The following is a 24,079-nucleotide window of genomic DNA, read 5'->3' as shown; positions in this document are numbered from 1 at the left end:
AGCAGTGGAGATGGAAACTAAAAATCAGAGATATATTAATTGGTTAAGTGAATGGGCAAAACTGTGGAAGATGGTTTTCAGTGTAGGCAAGTGTGAGGTCATCCACTTTGGACCCAAAAAGGATAGATCAGAGTACTTTTTAAATGGTGAAAAGCTCGAAACGGTTGAGGTCCAAAGAGACTTAGGGGTCCATGTACATAGATCATGAAAATGTCATGGACAGGTACAGAAAATAATCAAAAAGGCTTTTGGAATGTTGGCCGTTGTATCTAGAGGACTAGAATACAAGGGGGTAGACGTTGTGCTACAGCTATAGGAAGCCCTGGTTAGACCACACCTGGAGTGCTGTGTTCAGTTCTGGGCACTGCACCTTTGGAAGGATATATTGGCCTCGGAGGGAGTGCAGTGTAGATTTACTAGAATGATACCTGGACTCCAAGGGTTAAATTACATGGCGCGATTACTCAAACTAGGGTTATATTCTCTGGAATTTAGAAGATTAAGGGGTGATTTGATCGAAGTTTTCAAGATATTAAGGGGAACTGATAGTTTCTCTCTATCTATCCTATTTCTGCTGGTTGGGGAGTCGAGGACTAGGGGACATAGCCTTAAAATTTAGAGCCAAGACTTTCAGGAGTGAAGTTAGGAAACACTTCTACACGCAAAGGGTGGTAGAAGTCTGGAACTCTCTTCCACAAATGGCAGTTGATGCTAGCTCAATTGTTTATTTTAAATCTGAGATTGATAGATTTTTTGTTAGCCCCATATCTCTTAATATACCTTTGTCTATGTCTGGTATATGGAGTTAGGTCACAGATCAGCCATGGTCTCACTGAATGGCGGAACGGGTTTGAGGGGCTAAATGGCCTACTCCTGTTCGTATGTATCCCCTCACTCAGACTACAGCAAAGCATGTTCCAGCTAAAGTCTTGTCATGGCTCTGCCTGTAGTCTCCTGGGTGTTGTACATTAAATTGTCCTAGCTTCTGAGCAATCACCATGGCCAGGCTATGGTCAAGAAAGTTCCTGTGGATCTGGACTGCTGTCTATGGCCACATCAGTAATTCACCTGGATCTGAGATGGTAGTGGATTGACTGCAGGAATTTGCAATTATATGGGGAACCATGACAGTATCTAGAATATTTGCATCTGTCAGAAAGGGTTAATCTCTCTGTTTTGTAAGCACATCTCTCAGATTCTGCTGGGTGATCAAATGGGACCATGTAAAGGGCTCTTTCACAGTAGCAGCTTTTGTCTGCTGAAATGGACAAAATGCCTACCATTGGGGTGATGGAAAGAGTTTGCTGTGATGAGGGACTTCAATTATGTGGACAGAATAGAGAAGCTGGGATTATTCTCCTTAGAGATTTAATACTTTTCAAAATTATGAAGGGTTTTGATGGAGTAGATAAGGAGAAACTGTTTCCACTGGCAGGTGGGTCAGTAATCAGAGGACACAGATTTAAGGTAATTGGCAAAAGAACAAGAGGGGAGATAAGGAGAATTTTTTTTACACAGCGAGTTGTTATGATCTGGAATGGCATTGCCTGAAAGGGTGGTGGAAGCAGATTCAATAGATGATAAATACTTGAAAAGGAAATGAATTGCAGGGCTATGGGGAAAGAGCAGGGGAGTGGGACCAATTGGACAGCTCTTTCGAAGAGCTGGCACAGACACGATGGACCGAATGTTCTCCTGTGCTGTAAGTTTCTATGATTCTATCAGCCAGGAGCAGGTTTCTGCTTCTGGTGTTTTGTAGTTTCCAAAATGATAGGTGGACTTTACTCTAAACTAGTCTTCGGGGTCAAGGCAGATTCCGAAGAAATTCAAGAAGGAGCAAGTGATAATCCAAGAAATTATTTCAAGAAAAAAACAATATACAGCACTAATGATATGATCTCTGCATATCTGTGTTAAATTCCCTCTCAGTGAGTTGTCCTGTCCTTTGGCTTTCACCCCTAATGCTATTACTTCATTAGTTTCACTTGGAATGATAGAAATTACAGTACCGAAGGTCATTTGGCCCATTATGCATGTGTCAATGCCAGGTCTTGAACTTAAGCTATTGATTCAGTTCAGTGTAGAAAAATATGCAGTAATATATTTTGGAAGTAAATGCAGGGAAACATCTTAAATGGTAAGGTTCTAAATGTAGGCAGAGGGACCTTGATGTGCAGATACACAGGTCATTACAGGTGGCAGCACAATAGGCATGGCCAAAAAGGCAATGGGATTCTTGGTTTTGTTTGTGAAGGCAGAATGCAAATGTTGAACTTGCAGAAGAACTTAATCCGGCTGCAATTGAAGTGTTGTGTACATTTATAGGAAGGATATTAAAGCAGTGAAGAATCATCAGGGTGTATTCGGAAACTGTCTCGACTGCATTCCATGAACTTGTCCTCCAGACAACCTTTGCCAATTTGATTTACCCGGTCTATATGAAGATTAACGTCCCCCATACTTCTCCAGTGAAAATGAGCTAGAATGCTGGGTAGAGTGGTTCGTTCTTGAGTTACTGATGCAATCAGCGGTTTATGTGGTAACCGTACTGTACCGTACAAAAGCAAGGAAGTCACGATGCACCTTTATAAAACACTGGTTTGACCACAGCTGGAGCATTGTGTCCAGTTCTGAGTACTGCACTTTAGGAAAGATGTGAAGGTCTCAGAGGGTGCAGAAGAGATTTACAAGAATGATTCCAGGGACGAGGGACTTTAGTTACGTGGAGAGACTGGAGAAGCTGGGGCTTGGAACAGGGAAGGTTGAGAGGAGATTTGACAGAGGTATTCAAAATTATGAAGGGTCTAGACACAATAGATAGAGAGAAACCCCTCAAATAATGAAGCAGTCCGAGCCCGCATGCAGCAAGACCTGGACAACCTCCAGGCTTGGGCTCATAAGTGGCAAGTAATATTCGCGCCAGACAAGTGCCAGGCAATGACAGTCTCCAACAAGAGAGTGTCTAACCACCTCCCCTTTACATTCAACGGCATTACCATCGCCGAATCCCCCACCATCAACATCCTGGGGGTCACCATTGACCAGAAACTTAACTGGACCAGCCATATAAATACTGTGGCTACAAGAGCAGGTCAGAGGCTGGGTATTCTGCGGCGAGTGTCTCACCTCCTGACTCCCCAAAGCCTTTCCGCTATCTACAAGGCACAAGTCAGGAGTGTGATGGAATACTCTCCACTTGCCTGGATGAGTGCAGCTCCAACAACACTCAAGAAGCTCGACACCATCCAGGACAAAGCAGCCCGCTTGATTGGCACCCCATCCACCACCCCAAACATTCACTCCCTTCACCACCGGCACAGAATGGCTGCAGTGTGTACCATCCACAGGATGCACTGCAGCAACTCGCCAAGGCTTCTTCGACAGCACCTCCCAAACCTGCGACCTCTACCATCTAGAAGGACAAGAGCAACAGGCACATGGGAACAACACCACCTGCACGTTCCCCTCCAAGTCACACACCATCCTGACTTGGAAATATATCGCTGTTCCTTTATCGTCGCTGGGTCAAAATCCTGGAACTCCCTTCCTAACAGCACTGTGGGAGAACCTTCACCAGATGGACTGCAGCGGTTCAAGAAGGCGGCTCATCACCACCTTCTCAAGGACAATTAGGGATGGGCAATAAATGCTGGCCTCGCCAGTGACGCCCACATCCCATGAACGAATAAAAAAAACTGTTCCCATTGGCAGAAGGGCCAAGAACCAGAGGACATAGATTTAAGGTGATTGTCAAAAGAACCAAAGGTGACATGAGGAAAAACTTTTTACACAGCGAGTGGTTTTGATCTGGAATGCACTGCCCGAGGGGGTGGTGGAGGCAGATTCAATCATGGCCTTCAAAAGGGAACTGGATAAGTACTTGAAAGGAAAAAATTTGCAGGGCCATGGGGATAGGGCGGGGGAGTGGGACTAGCTGGATTGCTCTTGCATACAGCTGGCACGGACTTGATGGGCCGAATAGCCTCCTTCCGTGCTGTAACCTTTCCATGATTCTGTGATTGTTTGGTTACAGTTTTACCTGCCAATCTTTGATTCCAATTTGCCCCGGGCCACATCTGTTCTCAACCCACTGAAATTGGCCCTCCTCCAATTAAGTATTTTTACTCTAGATTGCTCCTTGTCCTTTTCCATTGCTAATCTAAACCTTACGATGCTATGATCACTGTTCCCTAAATGTTCCCCTACTGACACTTGCTCCACTTGACCCACCTCATTCTCCAGAACCAGATACAGCAATGCCTCCTTCCTTGATGGGCCAGAAACGTTCTGATCAAGAAAGTTCTCCTGAACACACTTCAGAAATTCTCCTGCCTCTCTGCCCTGTACACTCTTACTATCCCAGTCTATATTAGGATAATTGAAGTCCCCCATTATTAGTAATCTATGGTTCTTGCACCTCTTTATAATTTCCCTCAAATTTGTTCCTTTTTATCCTTTCCGTAGATTGCACCCAGGAGTGTAATGGCACCTCTTGTTTCTTAACTATAACCAAATAGATTCTTTCATGACCCCTCCAGGACATCCTCTCTCTCCAGCACTGTAATATTCTCCTTAATCAATTCTGCTACCCCCCTGCTTTCATTCCTTCCCTATCTTTCCTGAACACCTTGTATCCCAGAATATTTAGTGCCCAATCTTGCCCTTTTTTTTGAGCCAGGTCTCCGTTATTGCCACTACATCATATTCCCATGTGGCTATTTGCACCTGCAGCTCACCAACCTTATTTACCGCGCTTCGTGCCTTTATACATATGTACTCTAAACCTGTTGTAGACCTTCTTGTATTCTCTCGTATTCTGATCCCACCTAATACCATACAATTACTCTAGTACTATTTGTGTCTCCCAATCCTTTGTGCACCTTGTTCCTCCTTTCCAATGCTACATCCTGGTGCCCACCCCCCTGCCAAATTAGTTTAAACCCTCCCCCACAGCACTAGTGAACCTCTCCACGAGGACATTGGTCCCAGCTCTATTGAGGTGCAACCCCTCCAGCCTGTACAGGTCCCACTTCCCCCATAATTGGTCCCAATGCCCCATGAATCTGAAGCCCTCTATCCTGCACCATCTCTCCAGCCACACATTCATCTGCACTATCCTCCTATTTCTGTACTCACTAGCGCATGGCACCAGGAATAATCCGGAGATTACTACCTTTTAAGGTGCTTTTGACTTGCTATGGGCATTGCCACAAGAGATCACTCATAGTTTAAAAAATGTCACCTTTTTTCTAATGTACCATTTGAGCCAATTAGAAAAGCCGAGAGATTTTTTTCTACTATTGAGCTTTTCCACAATAATAACATTAAACTAATCAGAAAGTTTATACAAAGATTCAGACACACAATTTATTCTGCAGAAATATAAATTACCAGCTCCCAATCGATTTGTACCTGTCTTTGTGTCTCAGTGATTTATTTATTATAAGATGAGCTGTTCAGCTTGGAGTTCTAATTATTACCAAGTTAGGAAACATAAACATGAATAAAGAGGCCCCTTAGGTAGTTACATTATGGCACTTGTTAGTATTTTGCCATTCCTTTCTTCAAAAGCAATCCCTTTTACTAGTTATCTAACTGAAGAGTTTTACTTCACCACCTAGACTTTCTCAAGAACTGTTCTATTGCAGTCTCTACACCAATTCCCTATAGATTTAAAAAAAATATATATATAATTTTTTTAACCCAAAATACTTCAGAATTTACTATTATTTTCCATCTTTAAATTGTTTAATGCAAGAAGATGTTTACACCTTACATAAGTGGCCAAATCAAATTAACAAACTGGTTTGCTCCAAAGTAAAATTACCTTATTTCTGTCTGTTTCCATTGCTTTGATAACAAATACTACTTAATGAAATTGAATGCTTTAAGCTGTGACATTTTTATTATTGGGTATTGGAATGTATATCAAGGATATTTGATACAAATCTAATCGGTGGTTGAACCTTGTATCGCTGAGGCCACATTCTGAATAATGTGTGGAATTAGAATTTAACTAGTTATGCCCTTCAAAGTTTCTCCTCTTCTATCTGGGATTCTCTAACTTGTGCTGAGTTACGGTTCCTCAGATATTACTTGATGTGCGAGCTTATATAACGATGCTGTTTGATCTTTGATAATATAACATAATATAGTATAACAATATACTCCTGACAGCTATACATGGGTCTTTAGATTATCAGAAGTGGGAACCCTGTCTTCCTCAGGACACTGACAGCGAATGGAAATCCACTCGTGAATCTGCACATATGATCGCAATCTGCAATAAATTAAAAGGCAGTTTAAGATTAACCTTGGACATATGACCATGCTTATTTGTGTATGTGAAACCTTAGTCGCAGCAGAATGCTAGCAATCCAGAGGTTTTGAGTTCAAATCCCATCAGGGCAAGTTGGGAAATTAAAATCAGTAAAATCTGATCATTTGAAATATATTTCAAAGGCAATATAAAAACCCAACTGGTTCACTAATGCCTTTCAGGGAGGGTAACGTGCCACCCGGTCTGACCTACATGTGACTCCAGTCCATGGTTGACTCTTGATGTCCTCAGGGTAAGCAGGGATGGGCAGTAAATGTCGCCTCGCCAGTGGCGCCCACATTAAGAGAACAATTTTTTTTTAAACAAGCCCGCTGTGCGGAGGCCACAATCCTTCACATCTTCAGTGATACAGCATTGCTGGCAAAAAGTTACTTTGCGCAGTACGGAACTAGTGTCAAAAACTTAATTACCTATTATATACAATGCATTAACTCCAAACACTTATTTTCAGACAAGTAAGAATTTATTAAAAGAAACTTGTATACAAGGGAAGAGTATTCTGAACAATGGTCAGAACAACCTCTTCACTGATCAAAAGAAACAGTTCACATTTATACAGTTTAATTAGTAATGCCCACCTGTCATAGAATATGGGCGTACATGTACATTCTTTATTGGTTCAGGTAGTTGGTCAATCAAGTAGTGAGCCTGCCCCCTCTGGACGTCCATAGCTCATTCCTATATTGGCACGTAGGCCTCATAGGCCTGAGCACACTTATCCTCCCTACATTCTTGAGCTGGTTATCAGTAGGACTGAAGTCAGTCTCAAGGCCACATGGCCTCTCAAGAAACTGTATTCTCATTTATATTTTATAGTCAGCAATACCCTTATCTGCTAGGGGGGCCAGACGGTACTAAGCACCTGCTCAGCCAACTTAATTATCAACATACCAAGGCTTAAACGTAATTACACAATTGTGTCTTTCTGTGTGTGTGCGCTGTAGCTACCCCATTATGTGAGCCAAAGAGTTAACATGGTCAAATATCCATCATGCATTTCTTCTTTACTATGGTCAAGTAACTGTTTATGCATTTCTACATTAATATGGTCAAGTATCTCTTTATGCATTTCTACACTAGATCTAGACTACTGCCTCCTGGACTTCCCCATAGTGAACCTCAGCACCAAAAAAAAAACAGTACTTGCATTTATCTCGGACATTATCATAAAAATCTGCAAAATGCTTCATACAATTAATTATTCTGAAATGGAGCACTTATTAATATGGCCATACTTGGATTTTCACTTAATTGCAGTTCAGTGTTGCATCCAGTTGAGGAGGCAGCAGGATGACTTTTCCAGCTGCTCACTGTGGAGTGAGATACTTGGGGAAAACAGCCCAGTCTAACAAAATCACAGACTTCGAGGCTATTTCAGGAGAAAGGGGTCCCTTTTCTTGATACAGTGCCAGTGACCAGTTTGCATGTTGATATTCCTCACACAGCTTATACACCAAGGGTCTGGAGCATGCTCCACCTCACCCAGATAGGGTAACTTCAAAAACTCTGGCAACATAAGCAAAACAGGCACCGTAGTATGAATTGAAGATCCAAAGGTTCGATCCTTAGTTGCGTACAACCCACGTATACTGTGCATGTAATATGTTTTTTATATCTAGCGCGCGCACACACACGCACACACTGTAGCCACATATACAAAAAACTGTTTTGGATGGCGAAAGTGAAAAGAGGGGTTGGGGACAGAGGCTTTTTAAAGCAAAAGGGCAGATGACAAAACATTAAAGTTGAGGAAGGAAAATAGTGTAGGATTTGTTAAAGGCAAATCGTGTTTGACTAAAGGTCTTTGATGAAGTGAGGGTAGTGCGCTTGATGTGTCTATGGACTTTCAAAAGGCATTTGATGAAATACCACATAATAGACTTGTAAGCAAAATTAAAGCCTATGGGATTAAAGGGACAGTGGCAGTGTGGATATGAAATTGGCTAAGGGACAGAAAGCAGAGAATGGTGGTGAACGGTTGTTTTTCAGACTGGAGGGAATTGTGCAGTGGTGTCTCCTCGGGGTTGGTTTTGGGACCACTGCTCTTATTGGTATGTATTAATGGCCTGGACTTAGGTATGCAGGACATAATTTCAAATTTTGCAGATGACACGGAACTCGGAAATGTAGTTAAGAATGAGGAGGATAGTAACAGATTTCAGGAGGACATAGACAGACTGGTGAAATGGCAGATGGAATTTAACGCAGAGAAGTGTGAAGTGATTCCTTTTGGCAGGAAGAATAAGGAGAGGAAATATAAACTAAATGGTACCATTTTAAAGGGGGCGCAGGAACAGAGAGACCTGGGAGTGTACATAAGAAGTCTTTGAAGGTGGCAGGACAAGTTGAGACGGCTGTTAAAAAGGCATATGGGATCCTTGGCTTTATTAACGGGCATAGCGTACAAAAGCGACGAAGTAATGCGAACCTGCAATAAAACACTGATTAGCCCTCAGTGCCTAATTCTGGGCACCACACTTTGTCAAGACCTTAGAGGGGGTGCAGAGGAAATTTACTAGACTGGTACCAGGGATCAAAGACTCCAGTTATGTGGAAAGACTGGAGAATCTGGGGTGGTTCTGCTTAGAACAGAGAAGGTTAAGGGGAAATTTGATAGAGGTGTTCAAAATCATGAAGGGTTTTGATGGAGTAAATAAGGAGAAACTGTTTCCAGTGGCAGAAGGGTCAGTAACCAGAGGACACAGATTTAAGGGAATTGGCAAAAGAACCAGAGGCGACATGAGGAAAAAATATTTTACACAGTGATCTGCAGATTCAGTAATAACTTTCAAAAGGCAATTGGATAAATACTTCAAGTGTAAAAATTTACAGGACTATGAGGAAAGAGCAGGGGAGTGGAACTAATTGGATAGCTTTCACAGAACTGGCACAGGCATGTAGGGCCAAATGGCCGCCTCTTGTGGCAGTAAAAAAAATTGAAACTTTTTTGTTTGCAATTGGGTTACGAGTACTTGAAAATGTTGCAAAATTTTTAAGCATTTTGGTACTCGAGGCTTGTGAAATATTGAATACAGAAATGTAATTAAGAGTATTATGTGCTTAATTTATTCCCAGTTTATATTGTCCAATACAACATTACTCATTTTGATTTTACCTGGTTACCTGCTGCTTGATTAGTTTTTTTTTTGGAGTAATTGCAATTTGAGTGGAAGGTGTAGTCAGATCATATTTTGGAGCTTTTGTTAATGACATTTAATGTCCTTGTTGTATTTCTACAGTTTGGACTTTGAAGAATGTGCTCATAAATTATTGAAGATGGAATTTCCTGAAAGTCAAACCGTGAGTGTTAATTTACGTATGTTCAGGTTGTCTGCAGAATGTTCATACAGCTGGAAATAGACTATTGAATGTTGTTGGCACCCATAAGGGTCGTGACTGATCTAAACTGCTCCACTACCAACTCCTATTGGAGCACTGTAATGCTACTGACTTTGGCAAATACAATGATAATGCCAAGGCATGTGTAGCCTCGTGGCAGGGAAAAATGTGAAGATACAATACAGGTGGGAAAGTAGGGATAAATTTTGGGAAGGAACAAGAAATTGGCTGACGGGTAGAAACCAGAAGATTCCAGTGAGAAGAGTTATGTCACGACGGGGCATGGTCAGCGTATGAAATGGTGTGCCCCAGTGATTGGTGTTGAGACCCCTATTGCTTCTAATGTGCATCAACAACTTGGAATCAAAGTTGGCCACATTTGTTGGTCATTTAAACAATTGGATGCTCTGTTGGGGAACAATAGGGCTTTTCTAATGGATAAGCGAAGATGTGTTGAATGACCCTCTTTATCCATGTTTATCTTGTATGGATTTTGTGTACTTGGTCCATTGCAAATTTGACATTTCACTTTCCCTGCTTACTTTTTTAAAAAACTTTTATTTATGATTTTTTTTCTACTGTTCTACTTCAGATATTGCACAGATTTTCTCCTCTTGAGATGGAGGTCAACCAGAATGGGATATTTTCTTTCTGCACGCACTTGTTGTAACAGTCCCTCCCATTTGTTTGACAATTAATAAATGAACTCTATAATCACAACATAGGCATGGGCTGGAAAGAGCATTTTAGTCCACCTGGCCAACCCCAGAGTTCAAAAATGGGTTACACAGTTAAGTATCTATATATCTCCAATTAATTTTTCTCAGCAAATGCTTGTCCAGCGCTCTCGTAAAACTACTTATGATATCGGCCTCGATTGCCTCCCTGGACTTTATTCCATTCACCACCCCTCTCCTGAGCTTCATTCCATGTACTCATTCTAGAGGCTGTTAAACTTGTCGATACCCTTAAGGATCGTGAATCCCTTAATAAGACCCTCTTCGTCTTCTCTAGTGTAAAAAAAACTCATCTTCTGTAGTCTCTGTTTGTAGCTTTGATGCCAGACATCGGGATATCATTTCTGCTAGATTGCACTGGTTTTATCAGCGCAATCCGGCTGAACCAGGGCAAAAGATTAGGAATTTCTATTTATGCTGGGCGTGGATTACGTCTATTTCCGCGATCTTTTGCGCTGGTTCAAAAATCATTACGCTGAAGCCAGCCCCGCCCACATAACTGGCCACATCCCCCACTCGAAATAACAAGGGTGGCGAGTTTCCACCGATTGTGCCCGTTTGAGGAGGGTCTTAAAATTAAGCTCATTTTCTTAGGTGCACAGGCACTAGTAGGCATGTTTTAAATGTTTTTACATATTAAATATTTAATTTACTAAGAAACTGACTAGTGTACACCAATGAAAGTAGTAAATGGTTCAGTATAGTTTTTTTAAGTCATTTTCAGTGATTTAAAATCAAGTTACTCACAGGTGCAGGACTAGACACTCTTATTAAAAATGCTTATTTTTTTGTGATCAACCCATTTTCAGCTGTTTTAATAAAACTGCATTAGGTTACCACTCTTAAATACATGAATGAACATTTTTTATTGCAAAGAAAATAAGCTCTGTTAATCCGCCAGATTGTGCTGGTTCATGGAAGATTTTACATTTGTGATTATGCAAATACATTTGAGTGCAAACTTGAACTGTAATCTCACTGGCGCAATTTGCGGGTGCAATTTGCGCCCGATTACGCTCAAAGCAGAAACTCAACACCCAGATGTTTAGCCTTTTGCTCCCTTACCTTTTCCAGCACCATGATGTCCCTGCTGTAATATGGCAATCAGAGCTGCACACAGTACTCTAGGTGAGGAAGAATCAATGCTATATATAAGCTCAGTATCACATCCTGTGATTTGTGTTCTATTACTTGTGCTGTATAACTCAAGATCTTATCTACTACTGTCCAACAATCTCCTATCAGCAATATAGAACTGCTACCACTACACCATATCAGATAGGTATTTCCAATTATATCTGTCTTTATACTTTGCCGGTGATATTGTTCAGTTACTGCATGGCACGATTTCTTTGCCTCATTATGCATACAGAGGGATAGGAATCCATTTGGATGCTGGTCATCCGAAAAAAAAACATTTTTGAGCGGTGTGATTGTATCTGTGATGGAAATTTCATCCAATTAAATATTGGAAAGACTAAAGCAATTGTTTTCGGATCCCGCCACAAACTTCATTCCTGAGCCACCGACTCCATCTCTCTTCCTGGCTACTGTTTGAGGCTGAACCAGACCGTTTGCAACTTGGCGTCCTATTTGAACCTGAGCTGAGCTTCTGACCCCATTTCCTCTCCATCACCAAGACCCCCTACTTCCACGTCCGTAACATTGCCCGTCTCCGCCCCTATCTCAGCCCATCTGCTGCTGCAACCCTCATCCATGCCTTTGTTACCTCTAGATTTGACTGTTGCAATGCTCTCCTGGCCGGCCTTCCACCTTGCACGCTCCGTAAACTTGAGCTCATCCAAAACTCTGCTGCCTGTATCCTAACTCGCACAAAGTCCCGTTCACCTATCACCGCTGTGCTTGCTGACCAAGATTGGCTCCTGGTCTGGCAGCGCCTCGATTTTAAAATTCTCGTCCTGGTTTTCAAATCCCTCCATGGCCTTGCCCCTCCCTATTTCAGTAACCTCCTCCAGATCTACAACTGTCCGAGATCTCTGCACTCCTCCAATTCTGGGTTCTTGCACGTTTCCGGTTTTCAGCGTGCTACCGTTGACTGTCGTGCCTTCAGCTGCCTAGGCCCTAAGCTCTGAAATTTCCTCTCAAAACCTTTCCACATCTCTCTCCTTTAAGACACTCCTTAAAACCTACCTGTTTGACCAAACTTTTGGTCACCTTTCCTAATATCACCTTCTGTGGCTCGATGTCAAATTTTGTTTGATAATGCTCCTGTGAAACGTCGTGGGACGTTTTACTACGTTAAAGGCGCTATATAAATGCAAGTTGGTGTTCTAAAGAAAAATTTCATTGATTTTGAGTGTTTTATCTGAACACAGCATTGCATGGAATACATTACATGGCATCCTCACATAACAATCGTTCCAATAAATGTGGAACAAAGGAAATTAGCTTGATATGCATTAAAAGGTTTTGAAAATATGTTTTCAGATTCGCATAGCTTTAAAAAAAAATTCAAACTGGAAGTGGAATCCATTTTTTGGAGACATGTATATTTTTGGCAAAATGCTGTTGCCATTCATCATTTCTGCTCCAGTCACTGACCTATGCTTTTTTTTTAGTTTGTCTGCAGGGATTGTATTATGGAACAGCTCTGCCTGTACAGAATTTTTTATTCCATCCAGGTCTGCAATATATATATATGGTGTTTGGGTTTCAACTTAGCGTGTACAGAAATATAGTTTTGGTTCCTGTGATAGTTTAAGCCAAACTAACAATAACAGAGATGACGGCCTATTATTTCTTTACCAGTACAACTATTGTAGGAAAACTGGGTCATTTGTGTGTGCAGTGGGAAGGGGAGGCAAAGAGAGAGAGAAAGGAAGAGAAAGCATGACTATTGTGTCCTCAATGCAGCTCCAAAATGGATAAGATCTAAAAGGTGCTCACAGTTTGTCATTTTTACAACAGAAATATTGATGTTTTAGGTGTTGGTAAAATTGCTGCGTTAGCCAGACACACACTCTGTCATACTGATATTTTGAAAGAACTCGGGTCTGTAATATTCTGTGAATTATCCCTTTCTGTCGTTGGTTCCCATCAAAAGAAATAAATGTACAATATTTCAGTTACAGTGCACATAAATATACAATACCAATTTTATCAAAGTTCACTTGCCTTCAGAAGTGAGTGGATTGTAGCTGTCGTGGAAAAATATGCAACTGCAGTTTAGTCTCTTGATTTTAAATGGGCTTGAGTTACATCTTTCATTTAGGTAATGCAAAGACATTGTCATTTTGTAGTTATGCTTTCTCATTTTTCAACAACACCTTGCATTTGTATAGTGCCTTTAAAAGATTTTTTTTTTCAAGTCCCAAGACACTTCACAGATATCAGTGTGGCAAACGGGCGCCGAGCTGAGAAATGAGATTAGGAGGGTTGATGAAAAGCTGGGTCCAAAAGGTGGATTTTGAAGGAGGAGAGAGAGGCGGAGGGAATTCCAGAGTATCGCACCCAGATGACTGAAGGTGCTTTGACCAATATTGGGACAAAGAGAGGGAGAATGCACACAACACCAGAGCCAGAGGAATGGAGAATTTTGGAGGGGTTGGGGGGGGCGGGGTGCGTTTGTGTGCTGCTGGATACGATTGCAGAGATAGGGTCAAGTGAGGCCACGGAGGGAGGTAAGGTGAGGATAAGGATTTTTAAGTTGAGATGTTGGAAGACAGAGAGCTGATGGGAATCATTGATTGATGAGCAAGCTAGGCCTAGCACAGCACAAGATGCACGCAACAGAGTTTTGGTCAAATTGGAGTTCAAGGAGGGTGGAGGATGGGAATCCTGCAAGGAGAGTTTTGGGATAGTCTAGTCTGGAGGTGACAAATGACATGTGTGAGGGTTTGACTGGGAGAGGAATAGAAGTTGGGATGGATGTTTAAGTAAGCAGTCTTTGTGATGGAGAGCCTCCGGGGTCTGAAGCTCAGCTCAGAGTCGAACAGCATTGAAGACTTAACCTGATAATCGCCCTCAGAAAACAAATTCCAGGGTTAGGTTAAATCCAATAAAACACATGACATAAATGCAGCAGAACAAAATTATGAGACAGCCCTGCTATAAATGAGTCGGGTGACTTAAGGCACACTTCTGTGCTTTGCAAAGGAAATTCCCCCTTGGACATTCAGTTGATTACATTTTTATTTTTTTACTTGCTGTGATTTCCCAATTAAACCTGAAGTTTTGCGATTACATTTTGCTGTTTTTTGACCCCAAGAAGCACATTTGTTTGTATTTGATTTCACTTAATTTTGACTTCATTTTTTTTCATGGAGGGGAAAATAATACACCAGAAACAGAAGTCCTGTTTATGATGGCTGTGGAAACTTTGTAACTCGGTATTTATAGCACTGAGTACTGGTTCAACAGAATGCATGCTTGCTGTGCAGGGAGATGCAGCATTGATGTGGTCAGCAAATTTAATTTTGTAACAGTTAAGTAACCGAGGTGGCGCTGAGACCCTTCTGAAAAGGTGATTTTGTAGATACTGAAAATAAACTGCAGTAAAGTATTTTTTTGTTTGCAATCACAACTTTCAAACAATTGCACATTTGTAAGTTTGCAATACATGAAATGAATTTCACAGCCAGTGCATGCTCACCAATCTTCTTCCAGCCATTTTTCACCAAAGTTGATTGCTTCAGTCAAACCTGATGCTGAATTTTGATGGCTGTTATTTCTAGTACAGTGGCTGCAGGTTGAGAAAACAGTATTTTGCTTGTTGCACTGCTAGCCGTACATATTTTGCTGCTGTTAAAGACACACTCATACAACCTTGAGTTTGTTATTTTAAGAAATCATCTGTTCATACTAAATGAGCATTTTACAGTTGGAAAATCTGCAGCACACTCATTTTAAGTATGGAAACACTCAGCAAGTCGAGTAGCACCTGTAAAGAAAGGATAAGGTTGACATTTTAGGTATAGACCCTCGTCAGAACTGGAGTGAAGTTCTGATGAAGGATTTTGCTTGAAACATCAACATTTTTCTTTTCTTTACAGATGCAGCCTGACTTGCTGAATATTACCAGCATTTTCTGTCTTTTGTTTCGGATTTCCTGCATCTGCAATATTTTTTTGCTTCATTTATAGTATTCTCTTTATTCTATAAACTGCTGTCATAAAGAGCAGATCAGCATGGTTTTTACACTGGCTCTGAAACCCTACACATAGATTGTGATAGCTGTGTGGTTCACTTGAGTTCTAAACTAAATATATGGCTGGGAAAAAAATGATTAGTTCCAGAATTTAACATTCGCTATAAGGCATGCAAAATTTCAGGCTGTGCCACATTCAAGAGAAAATGTAAGAATATATTTATTTGAATCTGCAGTTATCCTGAATTTGCTGAATATTAAATTTAAATCCTCAGGCAGAATAGTCTGAATATTCCAAAACTATGCATATTCTGCTTTTGAAAGACCATGATGATATTGTTCTATTTATTCGTGAGTTTTCAATTGTGACTATATTGTGGCTCTCATTTATGTTTGAATTTCACAATTTTTTATTGTTTAAAAAAAAAATTCCCATGCTGATTTATTCTCCAACCTCTTAGTTTTACTTAACCACCCTCCTCCAAAAAAGGGCCTGCTTGTCACTGAGATTGTGTCATAATGGTGGATTGTAGTATGATGCAATCCTCATTGTTTAAGGAGCTTAACAGATCACAAACGAGTAAATCCATCAACTCTTGACAGCCTGGAAGTTATTTTTCAGCTTTAGATGTATTAATAAAATTGTTCTCTCTTAAATATGTTTTTTTAATAATGTTTGCAGATGATGCAAATTCAGTCACGAAAGACTGAAGGATTTTCTCAGATTTCTAATTCAAATCTAACAAGCAATTGTAAAGTGTTGAATTTTAAAATTTGCTTCATTTGATATAGGAACTAGTCCAGAAATTATCCTTCTAACCAATTGAACTGAATAGTGAAGCAATTTATACAAAATATTTGTGTCTATATCGTGAGTCATCAGAAGATCGCATTTTAAAATACAGTATGTGTTGCATATTTACTGATCTGTTAAACTGCTTCCTCAGTAGTAAGGAACTATATCTGTCATGCACAATTATGAATCATTCATATTCCAATTATATAAAATTATGCCTGCTATGGGAAATATCCTATTGTTGGTGCATGGCATCTTTTCTTTGTTCTGCAACTTGAAATGTGCTGAGCAAAATAGCAATCCATTGTACAATGTACAAATAAGAATGGCTGGACCTTCAAACCTCCCTTTTAAAATGTGACCCATTGTGCTTTGTAAGATGTATTGTGCCTTCTGAGTGTGGCCTTTTACCCCATAATTTGTGATTTCCTGCTCTCACTTCTCCACCTCACTTGGGACTGAAGGAGTACTACTTTACTGAGTTGGATCCTGAGATGTTGATGTCCAGAGTAATCTATCTTTCAGTTTAGAATTTTGACCATTGGATCTTGAAAGAGATCACGTGCTGGTCAGCAAGGGGAAAATTATATTACTGGTATCTACAGGCAGGCTAAGCACTATGGCCACCATATCCAGCAAAAATGCTGGCTATTCATATTACTACTCAACATTAAGGTGAGCCTTCGCTCCTTCAAGGCGGTAGTTCCACCTTATTTACCTTGCAGCATTGTTGTCTGAGCTGCTGACAACAGTGCTGTAAGGTCAAATACAGTATAAGTTTCTCACGTAAGCAGAGATGTGAACAGCAAATTTAAAACTGTGCACACTTCTTCCAAGTGGTGCCTTCTTTGATCCCCACTGGTGCTTACAAGGCCTGGGACATGCTATCGTCGTTCATGCTTCTCCCCCACCTGCATGTGCACTGATATACTCCTTCCTTTTCATTCTCAGCAAACTCCTTAATCCAAGGGATGGAACACTGCTGAATTTGAGATAATTTTGCAAAATTGGGCATCCCAATTTCTCAGAACTTTACATGAATTCCTCCCCTCACCCATAGTGTATCATCGCCAGAGCATGGGAAATTGGAGAAGTGAACAATGCTAATTTTCACTGCTCCAGGGAGTTTACAAGAGATCCAGACATATTTTCTACTATAAACTGCAGTAGAAGTATTGAAATATAAGCTGGACTATACGCACAAAGATTGCAAGTGTATATGCCTGCATGTACCTGTGCACTGTAAACAGTCGTTTTAGCCCCCGTTATCATGACATGAAGTAGGGAATTGCACATGATAGTTGTCGACCCACCATATCTGGTTTGAAATGTAAATTGGGTAATTTTTAAACCTAAATTTTTATTTTGGCCTAAAGTTAAATTCAGAAATAATTTATCAGAGCATCCTTGTGTGAAAGTGTCACTTGGTTGAGGTGCTGCTTTTTTGTCTGCTGCTCAAAGCTTCTAAGCTGTGAAAAATGGTGAGTCAGTGTGGAGAGGCAAGTTCAATACAAGTAAGTTTTCTTTAATTTTCAGTTTCTTATGTAATGTAAACATATTAGCCTCCGTCTACTTGCTGGGTCCATACTCTGTTTATCCTACATGCAGATTTCCACTGATGATTAGATTTGGGAGTTTAAAAGGTGTAAAGTTGTTTGTGCTGATTTAAGCTCAAAGTAAAAATTTGCACCTTTCCCGACCCTACCCAATTCCACTGCTCTCCCTGCATCTTGTGCACTTCTCTTGCTGCGCCTTGTGCATCCATCTCCATGCACTCCCCATGTTTTGTGCACCCCTCCCACCCAATCACATTTTTTACATTTCACTCCGTGGAGGCCCCATGACGTCTTCTCCAGCCGTAATAAATTCTCGCAATATATATCTTGTCTTGTGTCCCGTGAGGTTTACTTCGCCGAGTGCTCTTGATTTTTACTTGATTCTCTCCAACTGGGGGTATAAGTGGATTTTACAGAACTGGATTCTTATGCAAGGTTGAACTATCTTAGCGTTGTGGAGTCATATCTTTTTTTGCTTGATTTTCATGGTCCTTAACAACCATTGTGAATTATTTTGCACAAACCTGAGTTGTTATAGAATCATAAAAAGTTACGGCACAGAAAGAGGCCATTCAACCCATCATGTCCGTGCTAGCTAATGAGCTATCCAGCTTAATCCCACTTTCCAGCACTTGGTCCGTAGCCCTGTAGGTTATGGCACTTCAAGTGCACATCCAAGTACTTCTTATGAGTTGAGGGTTTCTGTCTCTATCATCCTTTCAGGCAGTGAGTTCCAGACCCCCACCACACTCTGGGTGAAAAATTTTCTCCTCAGCTCCCCTCTAATCCTTCTACCAATTACTTTAAATCTATGCCCTCTGGTCACTGACCCCTCTGCTAAGGGAAATAGGTCCTCCCTATCCACTCTGTCATAATTTTATATACTTCAATTAAATCTCCCCTCAGCCTCCTTTGTTCCAAAGAAAACAACCCCAGCCTATCCAATCTTTTCTCACTGCAAAAATTCTCCAGCCCTGGCAACATCCTTGTAAATCTCCTCTGTGCCCTCTCTAGTGCAACCATATCTTTCCTGTAATGTGGTGACCAGAACTGTACACAGTACTCCAGCTGTGGCCTAACCGATGTTTTATACAGTTCTCGCACAACCTCCCTGCTGTTATATTCTGTGCCTTGGCTAATAAAGGAAAGTATCCTAAATGCCTTTTTAACCACCTTATCTACCTGTCCTGCTACGTTCAGGGATCTGTGGACATGCACTCCAAGGTTCGTCAGTTCCTTTACACCTCTCAGTATCCTCCCATTTATTGTGTATTCCCTTGCCTTGTTTGCCCTCCCAAAATGCATTACCTCACACTTCTCTGGATTGAATTCCATTTGCCACTTTTCTGCCCACCTGACCAGTCCATCGATATCTTCCTGTAGTCTACAGCTTTCCTCCTCACTATTAACCACATGGCCAATTTTTGTATCATCTGCAAACTTCTTGATCAAGCCCCCCACATTCAAGTCTAAATCCTTAATATATACCACAAAAAGCAAGGGACCGAGAACTGAGCTTTGCGGAACCCCGCTGGAAACAGCCTTCCAGTCTCAAAATCACCTGTCGGCCTTTGCTTCCTGCCACTGAGCCAATTTTGGATTCAACTAGCCACTTTCCCTTGGATGCCATGGGCTTTTACTTTTTTGTCCAGTCTGCCATGTGGGACCTTGTCAAAAGCCTTGGTAAAATCCATGTAGACTACATCAAATGCATTACCCTCATCGATCCTCCTTGTTCCCTCCTCAAAAAATTGTCAAGTTAGTGAGACACGACCTTCCCATAACAAATCCTTGCTGACTGTCCTTGATTAACCAGTGCCTTTCTAAATGACTATTTATGCTGTCCCTGAGGGTTGATTCCAATAATTTGCCACCACCGAGATTAGACTGACTGGCCTATAATTACTCAGTCTATCTCTTTCTCCCTTTTTAAGCAACGATACAAAGTTAGCAGTCCTCCAATCCTCCGGCACCATTCCTGTAGCCAGGGTGGATTGGAAAATGATGGTCAGAGCCTCTGCTATTTCCACCCTTCTCTTAACAGCCTGGGACACATTTCATCTGGGCCTGGCGATTTCTCTACTTTCAAAGATACTAATCCCCTTAATGCTTCCTCTCTCTCACTATGTTTATCCCATTCAATATTTCACACTCCTCCTTAATCAAAATGTCTGCGTTGTTTTCCCCCCCCCCCCCAGCTTTTGTGAAGACAGACGCAAAGTGTTCATTTAGAATCGTACCCACATCTTCCGCCTCCACACATAGCTTACCTCTTTTGTTTCCAATAAGCCATACTCTTTCCTTAGTTGTCTTCTTGCTCTTTATGTATTTATAAAACATCTTTGGGTTTTCCTTGATTTTACTTGCTAGTATTTTTTCATGCCCTCTCTTTGCTTTCCTAATCTCCTTTTTAATTTCACCCCTGCACTTTCTATACTCCTCTACGCTTTCTGCAGTATTGAACTCTCAGCATCTGACGTAAGCTTCGCTTTTTTGCCGTATCCTACCTTGTGTGCTCCTTGTCATCCGGGGGACTCTTGATTTGGCAGTCCCAACCTTTTTCTTTGTGGGGACATGTTTGGTCTGAACCCTCACAATCTCTCCCTTCAATGCCTCCCACTGCTCTGACTATAATTTACCTTCAAGTAGCTGTTTTCCGTCCACTTTTGCTAAATCACTTCTCAGCTTAGTAAAATTGGCCTTTCCCCAATTGAGAACTTTTACTCCTGTTCTATCTTTGCCTGGAATGCATTGCCTAAAAGTGTGGTGGAAGTAGATTCATTAGTAACTTTCAAAAGGGAATTGGACATATACTTAAAAAGCAAAAATTTGCACACCTATGGAGAAAGACCAGGGGAGTGGGGCTAATTGTTTCGCTGTTTCAAAGGGCCGAGATAGGCATGATGGGCCAAATGGCCTCTTTCTCTGCTGTATGATTCCATGAGCTTGTGCCTTATTGCACAGCCTGCTAACACCAATTCCATCCTGCCTGATGTAAAGCAGACTCAAAGCCCAAGAAAAATTATCTGTATCTTGGGTATTGCTGTACTCACATGAAGACCAAAATTTGGCAACTCTTGAGAATCTGCCAATTTCTATTACCCATCTGGTGGCAGAGGGAAACTTGCCAATTTGGGAATTTGTGACCACAGACCAACAACCTTTTTGTGTAGTGTAGGGTGTTTATGCAGTAAGGCACTGAGCTGCCTAAATTTGTAATAATAGAGTAAGCGTTCTTTGCGAAGGCCCCTATTGTTCAACCAGCTGTTCCTGATAAGCATGCTATGCTTAGCCATCTGGGCAGTGAAAATGCTAATTAAACAGGTTTATGCAGCAAACTCCATCCTGTATTATTGCACACAACTGTAAGTACTTTAATCATTCAGTTCCTTTTCTGCAGAAGACTAATATTGTTTAGAAACACAAATATACAGTGGAAACTCTGTTATCCACCATGATGGAGGCTCTTTATCCCTGGTTGATGATGGAAATGGGCAAATAATCAAATGTATGTATGATACAGTAATGCTCAAGGCATGGGATTGAAGACAAATTCAGGAGGAATAACATAAATTGAATTGATTCTTTCTTGCACTGTGCGGTTGATTTGTGTCAGACTGTAGGAGCTTAATGTTTGAGATGCGCAGTGAGACGATGCATTGTGAAAGGCTTTGTCCCACAAACACTCTTCAATAATCAGGAAGGCTAACAATTGGAATGTGAAATAATGGAAGTTCCACTGTGGGTCTTTTTTGTGCCTTTTAGTAGCCGGCCAACTGACAAATAACAGCGGAAAAAGTCGTGCAAAATGTTAGAACTCAAATCGCATTGTGCAGCGCTATATGACATTTGAGTAATGCATTTGACCACAAAGTAATAAAATTTCACTATAATGCATGAATTCCCCAAAAAGATTTTGCACATTCTACACCTGAATTTCAGGCCTATGTTTGCATTGCACATCGTGTGCAAAATTGCAGTATCCACTTAATGATTTGATTCAATTTAAGGTGTACACCTTAAATATAAATTGTTATCTGGTACTATGACATTCACGACAGTATATATGAAAACCAAAATTGCACGACAGTGAAGGTTTGTTTTCTAGAAGAACTTAAATTTCTAAAGACATAATAGAACTAATGCTGCTAATGGACCTTTCCACGCAGCCTGTCATAGTCTCTTTGCAGAAATGTTACTTATTTATATTTTCTTGATGCACAATCCTAATTGAAGTTATTTCACTGGATTGTGAATGTATTTGATCTGCATTTTACGTAATGTAGGATTGAGACTACTGACTTGTTTGGGGAGAGGAGGGGTCAGACTCAGTTGATCAGGTAATTGTATTGTGTGTCATGATGTGCATTAATTGCAGGGCCCTGGTTGACTCCAACCTTTAGACTGGATCTGATACAATACCACTCTAATGACAGGCACCTCTTTGGTTTGCACTGGGTGTCCAGCCTGCTATTGAATCACATGCGGCCCCAAGCCTCAGTGGTGTGGCCCTCAAAGCTCAAAGAATTCAGTCCGATTTGCATTTATATTTCTTATTTGCTGATATGCCATATTTCAATTTGTTGGGTCCAGAGGTTTGGAAAAGGCTGTTGCCTTACTGGTGGTTAAATCAAAAATAGCAACAAAAATATCTGTTGGTATGAGCAACTTGAACTATACATAAATAAATGCAATCAATCATTTAAACATTATATGTGGCCCCTACACACCTATGCAGCCCACAAAGGTAAAAGCTCGGACACAGCAGACATATGACAATTTTTGTGCCAAATTAGTGTGAAGCTCTAGTTTAACTACAAGTATTTTTAGTTCTGTTCCAATGTGTATCTCAACAAATGAAACTTATTCTCTGTGCCTTGCGTGTGCAAGAGAGGGTGCGAACTTGCTCATCTGCAAACAAAGATCTGATAAGGGCAAAAACACTTCTGTAGCGAGAAATGACAAACCCAACTGTTTTACTTCCTTTGGGTAAATAGCTTACATGCCAGCCCCAGGTGAAGTTAGTTAAATACAGTAGTGGAGCAGGTCACCTGATCACATAAGGCGCAAATTTGTCGTAAGGGCCAGTGTCCTGGATGGTTCCCCAACCTATGAGTAGAATTCCTGTGTGACTTAGCATGTTGAAATTTCAAAGAATGTGCAAGACTATACCTCCAGTAAATAAGCTACCACTGCCAATTTAAAAGAGATCACTACTGTAGCATCAACATAAGGATCTCCTCGTTAGACATTATTGTGTTTCTTGGCCTGGGGAGAGCAATACTGATGTCTTTTCTCAGTCTATCTCTAATGCAATATTTACATCCAATGTGCAGATGTGATCTTTGAAAAGAGAATCTGTGACGAGCACATTGTGCTATCTTTTGAGATTAGCTCTCTGCCAAGAATGAGTTAAGTAGTTAGTAACTGGATGTGGTATTTAGCAGTATTCATGTACAAATAAGATGAATACCTAAACAGTCTGCACCCACTTTGTTATTGTACGAATACCAGAAAATAATTTTAAATGGATTTTAAGGAAATTCCTGTATTGTTGTAAAGGCTTGAATACAATTTCATGGAAGACGACCACATTTGTGTATTGTGTAATTATTAAATAGGTATGTGTTAAAAATACCATAGCCTTAGAAGAAAGTCAACCAATTTTTTTTTGCACAACATTGTATATAGGTAATAGGAAAATACATCAAATGATCTTCATACATACTCATGATTTTCTATTGAGCATTTCAAGCCTGTTTTCTTCTAAGCAGCACTTTATTTCTGTTTAAACATCTGCTCATATCAACCGTTTATCACATTGTCTGGAATACATTTTGAATGTCTTGCTTAAAAATAATTTGTTATATTGCTTTGTGTGCTATAAATAAATCTGCAAACGGAAAAACCTAACAGGAAATCCTGTAGCTGTATAGTTACACACTTCTTGAGCTGTAAAGGATTTAAAATTGTGCATGCCACACAAAGAATGCATGTAAGTTCATGTTACATTGTGATTTAGAGATACAGCAAATCTGTACTTTGTTGCTTTAAGTGTTGGCAGTCTAAAAGCTTGTGTATTCCAGGAATTGTATATTACCAGTATAATGCCAGTTATTTTGTCACTCTGAATATTAGACTGATGACATGAACTCTATTTACAATTTTAAGCTTGAACTATTGCAGTCTGACATTGTTTCCAAC

The 24,079-nt window shown here is 40.6% G+C and overlaps 1 protein-coding gene across 2 annotated transcripts in view; it reads left to right on the top strand.

Annotated features, from left to right (window-relative positions):
• Positions 1 to 24,079, top strand: part of cwc22 (CWC22 spliceosome associated protein homolog) — a 99,793-nt gene that overhangs the window by 62,531 nt on the left and 13,183 nt on the right. For both annotated transcript variants that reach the window (XM_067987660.1, XM_067987659.1), the window contains exon 15: positions 9,580 to 9,640. In XM_067987660.1, coding sequence (XP_067843761.1) covers positions 9,580 to 9,640 — 61 coding nt within the window. The remainder of the gene's footprint in view (positions 1 to 9,579; positions 9,641 to 24,079) is intronic.

The sequence above is a fragment of the Heptranchias perlo genome, chromosome 7, assembly GCF_035084215.1.
Source record: "Heptranchias perlo isolate sHepPer1 chromosome 7, sHepPer1.hap1, whole genome shotgun sequence".
Lineage (NCBI taxonomy): Eukaryota > Metazoa > Chordata > Chondrichthyes > Hexanchiformes > Hexanchidae > Heptranchias > Heptranchias perlo.
The sequence above is the reverse complement of the archived record's forward strand: the minus strand, read 5'-3'. Positions and strand labels throughout refer to the sequence as shown.